This window comes from Eschrichtius robustus, chromosome 20, assembly GCF_028021215.1.
Source record: "Eschrichtius robustus isolate mEscRob2 chromosome 20, mEscRob2.pri, whole genome shotgun sequence".
NCBI lineage: Eukaryota > Metazoa > Chordata > Mammalia > Artiodactyla > Eschrichtiidae > Eschrichtius > Eschrichtius robustus.
Window position 1 is genome coordinate 49083685 of NC_090843.1, and position 15595 is coordinate 49099279.

Sequence of the window (15595 nt, forward strand, 5' to 3'; positions counted from 1 at the left end):
TAAATTTGGGGAATTTTTAGCCATTATTTCTTTAAACATTCTGCCCCTTTTCCTCTCTCTTCTCTCATAATTCTCTTAGAATTTCTTCACTCTCATTCTTTTTTCCTTTTGTTCTTCTGATTGCGTTATTTCAAACGACCTGTCTTCAAGTTTGATGTTTCTTTCCAGTGCTTAAGTGTGATATTGAATTCCTCTCATGAACTTTTCAGTTATTATATTCTTCAGTTCCAAAATGTGTTTAGTTATTTTTAAGATTTTCTGTCTCTGTAGGTTTTCTAATTTTGTTCATGCCTCATTTTCTTGAGCCTGTAGAGCATCTTTATGATGGATATTTTGAATTGTTTGTCAGATAATTCATATACCTCTATTTCATTAGGATAATTTTCTGAAGATCTGTTTCTTTTATTTTTTGTCTGAGCCAGGTTTCCCCGTTTCTTCATGTTTCATAATTTTGTGCTGGGATCTGCACATATGGAAAAACAGCCACCTTTCCAAATCTTTATGGCCTGGCTTCGTACAGGAGAAGACTCTCACACATGAGCCCAGCTAAAGATCCGGGGGGCCTCTGAAACCTTTTCTGGCGGGATGTGACTTCTCTGGGCTTGCGTGTGCAATTTCTCAATTAGAGAGGCTTGCTGGTTTTTTAGGCACGCATAATCTTTTGCTCCCTCTGGTGCCTGTTTGTGGCACTGCAAGTTCTCTGGTGCTCCAGCAGCAGGGTGCCTTCGCTCTCTCTTGGAATCAGGGGCCACCAGGCATCCAGAGTATGCTGGCTCCCCATGAGGCGAGACAGATACCATTCCCTTGAGCAGCCCTGTGAAAAGCTGGCACACCAGAAGCAAGTTTTCCTCTTCTCCTTCCCTCCCATGCCAAATTGCACTGCCTGCAGGATGCCACCCCTCACTTTTCTCTGGTCTTTGCAGCATTCAGGCATCCATGCTATGCCAGTTCTGTCATTGCTCCAAATGAGGCATGTCAGAAACCCGTCCTTCAGGCAACCTTCCAAAGAGCTAGAACGCTGGAGGCACACTCCACTCCTGTGATTCCTTTCTGAAGGAAAAGTCAGGAGTTGGGCTGTTCTTGCCTGGCACCAAACTGTGGTAGCTTGGAAGAGGGGTTGACGTGGGGCAAGTGAAATTGCTCTTCTTATCCATTTCAGTGCAGCTGTTTTCAGCTTTGTGCTCCTTTGGGACTTTTTAACTGGATTCTGGAAATCTCATAAAGGTATTTTGGTCCGTATATCATTTTGAAAGTGGTGTTTCTGTGGTAGAATGAGTCCTAGGACGTACAGTTCTGCTGTGTTTGCTGATGTCGTTCTCCTCCTCCCCGTACTTCTTTATGCTGCTGGTTTAGAAGTGAAATGACTTAAGAAACCCACCCACATGTTTATTGTGAACCTGTATGTTTGCCACTTTACAAAGAAAAACATTTTGAGGCCACGTTGAGTATAAATAATCTCATCTTCCCTTGATAAAGCTACATTCTGCTCCGTGCTAATTTTTCTTTTCCTGTCCTTGCAAAGTCTGGCTTTCTGGAATGCAGGGAAAGATGACCCTGGTAACAGGGATGTAGATTGACCTTTACATCTAAGTTTCCCATTTCTAGAGTACATGATGATGTATTATTTGAGTCTAAAACACAAAAGGAAATGCTTAAACTTTCTATGTATGAAGTTCTGCAACCAAAATATGTCCATAACTATATTATCCTCTTTTTAAAAAGATGATAATGTCTGTTTTTAAATTCTTGGTAAATAGTAATCTAATCATTGCATAGACTCTCATATTGAAGGTTTAGGTGATGGCAGTAATGGTCACATTCATTGTAATGACAAATATGACACATTTTCTACACGTCTAGAGCCAGAATATAGAATAGAAATGTGCTGTCATAGTTATAAATAGTTAACATAGACTCTGCGGTCAGAATGCCTGAGTTCATGTCCTGGTTCCACCACTCAGCTAGGTGATCAGCATCAGTTTATTTAACCTTATTTTTTCTTTTGTGCTTCAGTTTCCTCATGTATAAACTGGGTATGATACTAATAGCACCCACATCATGGGTTGTTATGTGAATTGAATGAGATGATTTATAGATAGATAAATAGACACAAAGTTTTTAGAACAGTGCCTGGAATTTAGGAAGTCCTGCCTGAATCATTGTTAGCTATTCTTAAGAGTAGTTGTGGTGATATGGCTCTTTTTAAGCATTAGATACCACGTTAAGAAAAAAAGATTAAATGACCTTTCTACCTCATTGACAGAGTTGAAACTGTGGGACAGCCAGACAGAAGAGACAGTATAGGAGTGTGTGCAGAAAAACAGAACGGATATGACTCCCTGCAGCGGGATCAAGCAGTTTGCATTAGTACAAATGGTAAGAGGGAAATTACTGCCGTTCTCTTTGAAATCTATGATTCACTGTAGTAAGATTTGAATCAGTTTCAAGATCACACATTTATAGCAGAAGATGAAAAAGTTTAGGTCTTAATGGCATATCTATGTGGCTGCTATGTACTAGGCATTACTCTATACCCTTTAAAAATAATACATTATTTAATCCTTTTAACAGCTTTTTGAAGTGAGGAGTAGTATTATATCCATTTTGTAGTTGATAAAAACAGCCACAGAGAGGTGAAGTAGCTGGCTTAAACTCACATAGCTTGGAGGTGATTGAGCTGGGATTTTCACCAGGTGGTTTACCCCTGGATTCGGTGTGCCTGGGTGATCTGAATTCAACATAGATTAGACAACATAAATTCGGCATAGATTAGGGAAACGGGGAGAGAGTTTACATCTGTAGTGTTCTTTGGTCCCTTACTTTGCAGTAATCACACTTTTAAAAATCACTACCAAGATGTATTAATATTTTACTGTGTGGGTCAAACAGTAGGTAGCACAAGATTCTTGTTTATTCCATGTGAAACAATCTTGTTGTTCCACAGGATGTAATTTTATAAAGGAGTCAAGTTTCTTTTGATGCCATCCATATGGGAAACTCATGGTCTGTATTTCAAAAGAGTGGAACCCTGGACCAGAACTCTAAAATGTTATTAAAGGTTTAACTTCTTCTTCTGCCTTGGGGATGGGGGTTAATTAACATATTTAACTGCATTATCTTTGACCAGTTGGCATTCCAAAATGTTTTCTTTATCTGAATTAGGAAATTAGCTGTATTACCAATAATCTAGAATCTTGTTTCCGTTCTTAGTTATTGCTCACATATGAATGACTCTTTACCTTAACATTTTAGGTGCAGTTTTTGTAAATGGAAAAGAAATGACTAATCAGTTGCCCGCAGTTACTTCTGGGTCCACTGTCACATTTGACATTGAAGCTGTGACTCTAGGATCCAGCAATAATAACGAAGGCGGAAACATCAAGCTTCGAGTAACTATTAGCTCAAATAACAGAGAAGTGGTGTTTGATTGGTTGCTCGATCAGTCTTGTGGTTCTCTTTACTTTGGATGCTCATTTTTCTATCCTGGGTGGAAAGTGCTGGTATTCTAGATTTTCAGATGATTGGCTTTGGGTTTGCAGGGGTTTCACATAGCTTTCCTCAGCCCAGTTCAGTTGTCATTGGTTTAAAAAATCGTTAGATTCATCTCTCAGTTAAGTCATTGGAAACAGAAATTATTTACTGGATTTATTTTCCGGTATCTTAGCAATAAGAGGCGTGAATATTGTGGACAAAACAGTAATGCAGTCCATTTTATTTTTAGCATAGTGTTAATTGGAATATCACATCACAATAAAAATCAAATTGGCTTTTAAAAGTATGAGGAGATATAGACAGCCCTATGTACCTTTCCACTGTTACTTCTTTTTCAAGTTGGCTGTAAGAACACAAAAATGTAACGTAACATTTTTTTTTTTTTATTAAATCTCTATCTTTTAAAGATCCAGGGCCATCCAAGACTTTAGAATGAAAAGGCAAGAATAGACCAGGTAGAATGTGCCACCATGTACGCTGTAATATACACTCTCTTGTGTGTTCTCCACAGGAGTGTTGAATATGCTCTTCATATTCAGGGATTTGTAAGCAGTATTGAATTTTATCTCATGTTCAGTAATCTTTAAGTCCCAAAAGCATGATAATTTTTGCATTTTTAAAAATTACTGAGCAAATGTCTACAACAGGCAAGGTATGTTCTTTTGTTCTTTCCTTGCAGTTCAGTTCACGATAGGCTAGAGGGTTTTTACAGGGTAAAACTACTTATGGAAGTAGTATGCACAGCCGTGTTAGCCATGTCCCATGTTTGAAATGTGCACAGGTGCATATCCAGCCTCAGTGATGCGCATGTCGTTCTTCCTAGGGTCTGAGCTGTGGTCCAGTTTCATGTCAGTTTCATAAATGGTCTTTTAGTGGACCAAACAAATGTAGGGTAAATACTTGACCTATTTTTTGGAAAACTTAAATTTGTTTAAAATATTTATTTGAAGGACTTAGGATGTAAAAATGATTATCTTGCTATATAACAGCTTAAGATCTTTTTTCTTTAATGTGAATTTTTTTTTTTTCATTTTTAACAGTAGAAAAGTGGAAAAGCAAGTTTGATATTTTTGTGAGATAATTTATTTGGGGATTCCAGTTCCCTATTAGACAATCATGACCTTTTCCCCTTGCCTTTTTATATTATAAGTAAGCTGTTTTTCACTTGCTTAGTGACTGTTAAGAAGATGTGCTAGAATGTAGATGCCTCGTCCAACTGTCTGAAACAAAATAAAAAACTAAAAGGTATATGTGTGTATTTTTTTCTTTCATGAGATTTAATTAATTCAGATTTAATTTTTTAAGTAGAGGGAGAAAAGTCATCTTCACTTTTAAGTGGGGGGATCCATATATATATAAAATGAATAAGTTATATATACATATATAACATATATATTGGCAAGACTGTACTCCCTCCAAAGGGTCTAGGGGAGAATCCTTGTCTCTGGAAGCTTCTGGTGGCCGCAGGCATTCCTTGACTTGCTGCTGCATAACTCCAGTCTCTGTCTTCCCATGGCCTTTGGGCTTTGTTTTTAGCTGGGCCGCACAGCTTGTGGGATCTTAGTTCCCCGACCAGGGATTGAACCTTTGGCCGCGGCAGTCCTAACTAACCCCTGGACCAAAGGGGAATTCCCTCCTTTGGTCTCTTAAAAGGACACTTCTCTTGGATTTAGGACCCAGTCAGATAATCCAGGATCATCTCATCTCAAGGTCCTCAATTTATATCTTCAAAGACCCTTTTTCCAAATAAAATCACTATCACAGGTTCTGGTGTGGACATGTCTTTTTGTGGGCCACCACCATTCAGCCCTGACGATGGTGTTTGGCTGGAGTGGAGTGGTGGTTGGCTGTAAGTTTCTGACCTGCTAGGCTGCCCCTTTCCTGGTCCTTTGGCTACAGAGAGCAGGCTTTTGTTGGGGCTTTTTTGTCTGTGTCTGTTGGTATTTCCGTGTTGCTGGCTTCTTCAGCCCCAAGTCTGAGATACATAAGACAAGAGAACCCTAGGAACGCACAGTACTGAGTTCCTTGAGTTTTGAGGTCCCTCGGCCATCTGTCAGAATCTTCTTATGTTTGTTTTATATTTTTTTCCAGGGTTTTTAGTTGTACTTAGCAGGAGGAATAGGGAAATTATGCTATTCCATCTTCTCAGAAGCATAAATTCTGAAGCTGTATAATAGATTTTAGTATCAAAACAAAAATAGAAGTAGAGATGAAAGGTAAATCCATCTCTTATGAGGGGTTTTCCTGCAGAGGGAGCAGAGTAAGCATCTAGTCCTGTGTTAAATATGAAGGATTTAGTTCAAGAAGTGAGATTTATTCAGTTATTGGGAGCAAACTATTGTGACAACTGTGATTGACGGTCACACACTCATTTAGGTGTCTCCTAAACTGGCTCAGAACTTTCCATACGTATGTAAATCAACCAGTGCCAGAATGGATAGTTTGCTCAGCTCATATCCACTGCTGCATTACTTGTTTCCTGTGTCCCATGTCTTCCTCCTTCTTGGATTATTCCTTTATTTTAGTGGAGCACTTCCTCCATTTCCTGAGAAAGGGTGCCCAAGAGGTAAATATTTTGAGAGGTAGAGGTCTGAAAATCTGTTTATTCTATCCTACATTTGACTGTGACTCATTAAGAATTCTAGGTTGGAGATCATTTCCCCTCAGAATTTGAATGCATTGCTCTGTTGTCACCTAGGATACAACCAAAAGTTGATGCCGCTCTGGTGCCCATTCGTTTGTAGGTTGTATGTTTTTTCTCTTTGGAAGACTGTGGTATCTTCTCTTTATTCTGTCTTCCTAGGTTGGTATAACACTCAGCTATATATAGCTCATCTAACTGCTGACCCTATGGGTACATGAATTTCTGACACCTGCTTTAAACCCACTAGATTATAAATTCCTTGAGCTTTTGTATCTTCTGTAGCAATTATTCTCAATCCTGCTTGCACGTTAGAATTTCCTGGAGAGCTGTTAAAAACAGCAAAAATTCTGATTTAATTGGTACTAGTGGCGCTCACTTTTTTTTTTTTAAAGAAATGAAATTATTGTATTATGAAGGCAGATTTGGGAATAACTGCTCCAAAGTAACTAAAAGTCCAGTCTCTGTAGTAATTTTTTTTTGTAAATCCAAATTTTCTTTGAAAGACTATCCTTTATTCTGAAATTATCCTTCTTGCTCTTTTTGCACTGTGTCCTTCTATAACATGAAAGTGACAGTAGATGTCAGGTTTGCTTGTTTTGTTCATAAATCTTATCTGACAAAAAGTCAAAAAAATTTTGAATGTATATTACTGGTCTATGAAATCCAAAAGTCTGGGATCTACTTACTACCCTACATTTCCTGATATATGGGCATCTGATGAATACTTTTGAACTAAGACCAGTACTTTTCTTTTTAAAAAACAAAAACCATATTCAGCAAAATAAAACTAATCTCTCACAAAAGCCTATCTCTCATGGAATTTCACGTTGATTAAATGAAAAGTGACCTTTCTATGTCACTTCTATTCATTAGTCTTACATAAGGCAATGTTAGAAAACTTGCAGTTTTGTAGAGAATTAGACTTTGTTAATGTAATCTCAGGAGACTTCTCCATGTTCTTAAAACAGCTTGTGGAAGAGGGAGCCAAGCATCTGGTTTTTCTTTAGAGGTGAGAGCTGAGGATTGAAGTTGGCAAAACCGTGTGGCCGTAGGGAAGGAAACAGTGATGGTAACCAAGAGCAGGTTACTGTGCTAGATCCCTTGTTGAAGGGGGCATTTTAATCCCATTTTACAGTTGAAGAAACAAACTCAGTGTCGTTAAGTAACTATGAGTTTTGAAGCTGCAAAGGCACCAAAGTTGGCATTCAAATCCAAGGCTATCGACTATCAGTTCTTCTACCACGATACCCTCTGTCCACACTACCCGATGTCTCAGGGCACCAGTTGGAGATTAGACACTTGGAAATATGGCTTACTAGAACATGAATGAATGTCTCCCTCTCTGGAATTTAAGATTCATGAGGACAGGAACAATGTCGGGCTTATTCATCTTTGTATCCTCATGCTTAGCTTAAGGCAAAGGCCATAGCAAGCGCCCAGGAAGTATTTAATGAATAAGTAAGGCTCCTTAAGGCTAATTACCCACATGGCACCCTTGGTCCTTTCCCTACAGGGCTGCACAGAAGAACCAGCCCCCCAAATGAGAAATAGGGATGGATAGAATCCGTTCAGAAGAAAATCTTAGTTGACTTAGTGAAGAAGCTAAGATTTGTTGGACCCCTGTTACGTTCTAGGTACTTGTATTAGGTGATTCATAAATTTGTCTCAAAATATAAAAAGGTTTTATTCTGATATCTGTATAACTTCACCCCTTCTCTGGAGTAATGAGCAATAAATCTAGCGAAGAGGTAAATGATTGTTTAGGGACAGGAGGAGAAAGAAGTGACTGTAGTTTTGATCCATGGGGACTGGGAGAATCCTTGAAACAGGATCTGAGTCTTATTCAACTTCTCATTCCCAGTGCTTGGGACAAGTGCTGGCACACATTCACAGATGATTGACAGAACGGCTGCTAGTGGTAGCATGCTACAAGAGCAGGTGGAAGCTATTTGGGTTCTGAAAAAGAATGGGGTAGCATGGACAGAAATATGATTCCAGGAGATGGTGCACCCGCAGGTAGCCCCTGGTTGAAGCTTTGCCATGTGGATAGGATGGTAGTCAGAAATGGGAAAAGAGAACAGATGAAATACAGTAGTCCAGGAGATATCCACCCTGTTCTCTAGAACCAACTTCATAACGTGATTCATCCATGTGACACTTAAGTAGCAATCTTGTTTGCCTAAGAATGTACTTGAGTGAATTTTTACCTCTGTATAAAAATCAACCTTACACTTGTACAAATAGTACATAGGAATAGAATATGCTCCAGAAACTGGATTGTAGACTATGTACGGAGAACACCAGAATGCATGGTGTGTACCATGCTGTACTCTGGTATCTCACCTGGTTGGAGGGGAGACTGCATACATGAGAGATAAGACTGAAAACTTAGTGAATTCAGATCAGGGAGGAAGAGCATGATTTTTACGCTGTCAACAACTGGGAACCATCAGTGATCCGTTTTAATATGGTACTTGGTATAGTTAATAAAACCTCATGTATTTCTCCTTTTCTAAGATCAGCATACTATTTAGATTAACAAACAAAATATAAATTGAATGTTTAGAAACGATTTTTTGACAGTGAACTTCCCATTTTACTTAACACAAATTTACTATGTTCCAATTCTGTGCTAACCACTTATCCATTATACCTGGTTCCCAGTGAGAAATCATCCCTCTTCTTGAACTCCCTTATCTATTTCTTTAGATTTTTAAAATATAAGAACTACAGAAAATAGGCAGTACATTGTTTCAGAAATGGCACAGTGAAAAGCTGCCTTCCTATCTGTCCTTTCATCCAGCCATCTTCTCTGAAAGCAGTTGCTTTTGTGTATCCTTTTAGTCATATTCTATAACCCAAGCAAAAATGGGCATATTTTTCAAATTTTTAAAAAATGGAACTTACATCTTGGCATTTGTTCCACATTGGTTCAAAACAAACCTTCCCGATCCCCTTTTTATGGCTGTATATTCCACTTATATGGATTATAACTTACTTAACCAGTCTCCTACTGATGACTTGTGTCTAATCTGCTCTTTTCAACAGTGGTCACAATTTGTCAGTTTACATGTGTTCCAGTTTATCTGTAGGATTAAATTCCTGAAGATGAAATTGTTGGGGCAAAGGTTAAATGCATTGTGATTTTAACGGGACGTACCAAATTGCTCTCTCCAGAGGTTGTACAAATTTATTTTCCCACCAGAAATGTCCCGAGTACCCACTTCCCATTTTTTACCAACAGTATTATTAACAAGCTAAATCCATCTGTGTTCTTGATCTCATTCCTTCCTTTTTCTGGTAACTTGCATCTTTGGTCTTCTCTGTGTCTTCCTCAGTATACATGCTCAACCTTCCCATCCACTCTCCCCAGTCTCTTCCTTTGCCTGTTTCCCTCTTCCTATGGCCCCGTTTTTCACATCTTCATGATGAACTTCTCCAACTCATTTTCCATTTACTAAGCTCATTAAACCTGTTTTCTATCACTAAACTCCCTTGAAGGTGATATCGTACTCATTTTCTGTTACAGCACTACTGTTTCCTTTTTGAAACTCTCCTCCCTTGGCTTTGTCACTGCGTATTAGTTCATTTTCATTCCTTCACACCGAAACAAACACTCAGTGATTACATCTTGGGCACTTACCTTCACGACGGGCAAGTGTTATAGTAGTTGGATATTTCACCTGGAGGACTACAACAGCATCCTAGCGATTCTCCCTCCGTAGAGCTTCTCCCCTCCCAAATTCTTGTAACCATGGCTCACCTATATAACACATGGGTTTGTGTCATGTCTGTGCAGTAAATCTCCAAATACTTCCTACTGCCTGAAATCCAGTCGCTTAGCATGGCATGTAAAGCCTTCAGTTCATGTGGCAAATGTCTGAATACCAACTAAGACCATGAGGCAGTACTAAGGCCAGTGAGACTGACTTAGCAGTCTAATGAAAGGGAAACAGGTGCTTAAAAGAAACACACACAGTGAGCTTTGGAGGCAGAGGGGTGCTCAGCTCAAAGAATACAAAGCAACATGTATACAGGCAAGCTATTACTTGTAAATAAAGCAAGCACAGTGGAATTGTCAACACTTCTGTAAAGTTTCCCTCAACTCTTCTAATTTCAACAAACTATTGACCTCACAGAATGTAGTATACAATTTTATTATATATTGTTTTACTTTATCATTTGTATCCCACTCTTAATCTATGGGCTTTTTGAAGGCCAAGATAAATTCTTTTTCATTCAAAAGAAAATGAAAAAAACAAAGATGGATTAACATTAGGTTAACTAATATTGACATTACTCTGGACTATAAATTTTAAAATATTTTTTATGTAATACACCATAAATACACTAGTTGCAACTGATGTTACTAGAACTGAAAGCAGGATTTCACATTAATTTTTCTCTTAATTTCTTATTAGCTCTGACCGATGGGTGTAATTTTTTTGGATCCTTACTATCCTAGCCAAGCCCAAATTTTTGTGCATGTATTGACAATGCATAATAATAAAAGACAAAAACAAAACAGAATACAGCTTTTATATTATTGAACTTTATGTACAAAATCATTTGATTTCAAATAAACATTTAATGTAAAAACAAACGTTCTTTTAAACTGATTTTTTTTTTTTTACATCTACTGTACCATTCAAATGCTTTATCATCTTACATGATTTCTTCAAAATCTCTTAACAAGGGTACATATAGAAAAGAATTTTTTTTTTTTTATAAATAGAAACAAAGGGATTTTTTCAGCTTTTATTATAAGATGACATAAAAAGTTTACTCAACAGAAGTAATTTCATTACTATTTGGGGGAGGGAATCACCAACTTTTTGTGCAAACAATGCTAGCCTTCTTTTAAGCATTTAAGAGCATAACTGCTTAAGAAATGACATAAGCAATAATTCTACACCTACATCTCCCCTAAAATAATCTATTTTTTTTTCTTTTTACATATGTGCACAGCTTTAGCAAATTAAAGCCCGAGAAAAATGCTCGAAATCCACTATCCAGAGGCATAATCAGAGTTTACTGTAACTCAGCATTTGGAGAGCTTACCAATCAAGGAGTCTGTAATGAAAGCTGCAGTTTCCCTCTTTCCTATTTTTTTTTTAACACAAAAATCAATGACTAAGAACTTAATACTGGATGACAAATCACATCCACACTATTAGTTAAATAGCCTCACAGTTAAACACATCTCAAAGACCAATCAAATCAGTATTTACATTTTATAAATTTCTGAAGACACCATTAGAAAGCTTATATATCCCTTCATTAAACAAAATAGGGAACTGCATCTGATGGTGGTGGAATGAAATAAAAAAATTAAAAATACCTGTATTTACAGCAGCATTGATCCTTTATAAATAAAGAATATGAAAATGCATTTATCTTTAAGGATAATAAAAAATTGAGGTGATGTTACTCAACCACAGTGCTTGGAGTTGGACCAAAAACTCTATTGGTGCTTGTTAATGTGCCAGTAGTGAAACCACTTTCTGTTGGAGAAAATCCAACTGCAAATATGTGCATAAGACACATATAACACAGGGCAAAATTGCTCAAAACGATTCAAGTCAGCTTATCTGTATTGGATATTCTAATCGTGAAATACATTACGAAGACATCCTTGTGAAGAAAAAAAAAAGTTATTATCATTTTCTGGTTCATTTTTATAGAACATTTCCTCCCTCAAAAGTGGCATCTTAAAAATCTCAAACTCATTCTTCCCTTGGTTTACAATCCTAATGAAGAGATATGGACAGCTGAATTTTCCATGTGATTACCTGATTGGGAAAGAAAAACAAGAAACAAAAAAAACCAGCAAAATGTTCAAGTTTAAAAAAATATACTGGGTGAGCAATGCACCAAAATTATCCACATAAAAACAAATGGATGGTCAGTAACCTTATAAGCCAACATGACATTTCACCATCGACAATGTGAAAAATTAACATGCTCTCAAACAGGCATAAGATGAAGAAGTGCTATTTTTAAATTGTAAAATGAACTTACATCATGTAAAATATCTTATGTCGTAATTTTTCATTCCAAATTGACAAATGATTTCAAAATCAAGGATCAAGGTTTGACTGCAAATAGTAATGCAACATAATTTCACAAAAATCTTCAATTTCTAAAAAAGGGAATCACATTCCAATTTTCCCTCCCCAAGAAAATGTCTCACAATTACAAAGTAGAAAAACAGCCAGTCACAACTGCAAAAAAACATAATTTAAATATATGAAATAATTTCTAGATTATCAAGTCAATATATTTCATAAGACAATTGTTAAAGTTAAAAATACTTTCTTTGAAGTATTGCTTTTCATGCTCAAACTTGAGAATGTTTTAATGACATCAATAAAACTGATATACATGTAATGCTGCATAATGAAGTGAAATAGAACCCTGATAAAAATATCCTTGTTGAAATCATTTACTTCATCTGACAGTGCCTGTTTGGAACTTATGATTAAAAACAAAAACAAGACTCTTCCTAGAGGCTGAATTCCCTAGAATGAAATTTCAGTGTTTGTCCATAACATGGGGTTAGGCCTTTTCTTTTCAGAGTTTTTGTTTTTTGCTCTGTTTTGAAACCCCTGAGACACCATCTGTTTCCAAAGCTTTCTCTTTTGAGTTAATTTCACTAAATCCATTTGCTGTCCCATTTTGTTCTTCAGTGATTTCTTCATTTGCAGGGGAAGCAGATTCTCCTTTTTCTAATTTTTGTTGCATTTCACGGAGCTTGGTAACAGCTTTATCTATTGACATTATGCTAATAAGGTTAAAGTCATGCATGCTGACTAGATGAAGCATGAAGTTTCGACATAAATTCTTCTTAATTATTTTCTGTCCATAGTTTTCTACAAACAGCATACAGGCATGATTCATTTGATTGTCAGCAATAAACCTATTTAATAAAAACAACACAAAACATCAATAGCAATACAAAGCATTTCTGTCAAATGCCACAGTGATAACCATTATAGAACATTAAGACTATATCCAAATCCAGTTAAGTGATGACTTAACAAGTAGTAAAACTATAGTGAATCTGAGATTCAATCAACTGAATGAGCTTACAGTTTTAGAAATTTAAACAAATTTAATTTAACCAGAGCTTAAATAGATGTCATTTCTGTTTTTCCTAACGAAATTAGGAAGTTAGCAGTTAAAAGTATAAAACATTTTCTCTTGCCAGCACCACTTTCATTAAGTATATAATACTAACTATTCTCTCAGTTTCCTATTTCAGAAGCAGTGTTTCCTCTACATTTTCAGTTCATGGTAAACCTCTGAAAAGATGAAGATGTCACAACAAATGTGGTACAGTGTGATTGTTTTGGTGGAAAGCAATGAATAAAATTTGAGAGAAGCAAATTAAACCAAATAGGAGAAGGCTGCTCAGTTACCCACTGAAACTGAGACTCTAACAGAGCCTGTAAAAGCCTGCCTGCAGATCTGATAAAATCCAAATAGTTTACCAAATACCTGCCAGTCTGTAATGCCAGTGTATCATGAACCCAGTCGTTGTTATGCTAACAGATTTGGATCAGGAATTAAAACAGAACTCAATTAAGTAATCTAAAATTCTACCTTGAAACTGGCAATATCAGGACAAAAGGAAAAACATAAATTTCAGGCAAGCCTCCATATACATACTTTACTCATAATTGCATTTTAGTGACTAGACCAGGGATCAGGCAAACATTTTCTGTAAAAGGCTAGATAGTAAATATTTCAGGCTTTGCAAGCCATATGTGATCTCTGTTGTCTTCCTCTTTTTAATTTTTTACAACCCACTAAAAATGTGAAGACTACTCTTAGCTCAAGGCAGTTTACAAAAAAAAGGCTATAGGCCATGCACCCAGACATTTGGACTAGAAGTTATGTACCGACTCTTCACTCCCCAAGAGTAAGGAAACAAAAGTGCCCCCTCCCACTTATTTAACTATAAATGAAAAAACCTTACATGCTTGTGCCATACAAGAAAGCCTTATATGAGGATCTAATACTAATGAAGGTAGAGAAGAAAAACATATGTACTGACAGGTAAATAGTTCACATAGGGAAGGAAGCAGATCTGCAGGAAAAACAATGCTTCAGCTACAAAGACACGAGAAATAAGGATTGTTCTACCTTGAGCTTTATGAAATGGTAATAAGAAATCAGAAAAGCTGCTTATATTTTATTCTGAATAATTAAGCAATTTTTAAAAATTGTGGCAATAAGTGTGATAAATAGTTCCAGGAATTCCAGGTGTGTAGCACATGGCATATTATTTATGTATCCCCTAGCAATAAAAGGAATAAAAATTGGATTATTATTTAAAAAAAAAAAAAAAGGACACATTAAATAAAAACCTGCTGTTAGATGGAGCTAGCACCTTCCTTAAACATTCTTTGAGGATAACCATTTTTCTTTATAATAGTTGAATTAGGATATTTAGGACAAATTATATCTAAATTAACAGAATTTTAAGTAAGATTCTAACAGATTTATAGAATGTGAAGCAACAAAAAGAACGTAAAGGAAGTGGAATATTTGAATTTAGAAATACCCTACCCATGCTTCATGACATGGAGATTCCAGAGTTTCATCACTTCTTTCTCTCCTTCATTAACATCAGAAAATTCCTCAATTTGCTTTAAAAAAAAAAAAGAAAAAAGAGAAAAAGAAAAAGTATCTATTAGATACAGAATAAGTATAATTGGTATTTCTAAGAAAAAATTGTGAGAATGTCAAAAATAGAAGTTTTTGCAACTAAAAATACCACAACTTATTTATATAGTAAAGTGGCAATGTTTCTTAAAATCATCTATTTAGGTAGTAACTTTAAAAGGGAAATTCTAAGTTATGACAATAGTTACCTTTAAATAAAATGAAAAAACACAATACAGAAGCACAAGAAGAAAATCTGTATTTCCTTTAGTTGGTTACTGTTACAATGACACAATTATAAAAATTGTAGATTCCTGAATTCCTTAATTTAGAAAAAGCTCCTTTACACTAAATCAAAATGTAATTCATATTAAACAATTATTAGTTTTCAAACAAAAATCATTTAAATCATAAAATCCTAAAGTCATTGTCAATGATAATGATGATGATAACAGCAACAACAATAATAATAATTACAGTAATGGTTTTTTCTCTTAGCCATTCAGGATCTTTTTCATCTTCACTATCTACTTCCATTTCTTGTGGACGGAGAGGTAAACAAGTATCACTATGGAAATACAGGCGATTGTGTCCACTACTGTATGTTCGTTGCTGTTCCACTTCTCCATCTTCGGATTCAAGAAATTCAGACATGCTTGCTTTTGTTCGTTTTGGCCTAATGAAAAGAAATGTTGATGTAATGTTAAGTAACACAGAGAAGGCTCACAGCCCCCAAATAGAGTACGTTCCATTCCTACAGGTTTCTACCTAGGTATGCACACACAAACT

At 36.2% G+C, this 15595-nt stretch overlaps 2 protein-coding genes across 2 annotated transcripts in view; one reads left to right on the top strand and one right to left on the bottom strand.

Moving 5' to 3' along the window:
- Window positions 1-4740, top strand: part of CRLF3 (cytokine receptor like factor 3) — a 36905-nt gene extending 32165 nt beyond the window's left edge. Inside the window, exons 7-8 of the mRNA XM_068531201.1 lie at window positions 2264-2376; window positions 3253-4740. Of these exons, the coding sequence (XP_068387302.1) occupies window positions 2264-2376; window positions 3253-3509 (370 nt within the window). The 3' untranslated portion in view covers window positions 3510-4740. The remainder of the gene's footprint in view (window positions 1-2263; window positions 2377-3252) is intronic.
- A 6049-nt stretch (window positions 4741-10789) lies between these two features.
- SUZ12 (SUZ12 polycomb repressive complex 2 subunit) overlaps window positions 10790-15595 on the bottom strand; it is a 38329-nt gene continuing 33523 nt past the window's right edge. The window contains exons 14-16 of the mRNA XM_068531194.1: window positions 15284-15482; window positions 14711-14790; window positions 10790-13055 (exon numbers count right to left, since the gene is read on the bottom strand). Of these exons, the coding sequence (XP_068387295.1) occupies window positions 12710-13055; window positions 14711-14790; window positions 15284-15482 (625 nt within the window). The 3' untranslated portion in view covers window positions 10790-12709. The remainder of the gene's footprint in view (window positions 13056-14710; window positions 14791-15283; window positions 15483-15595) is intronic.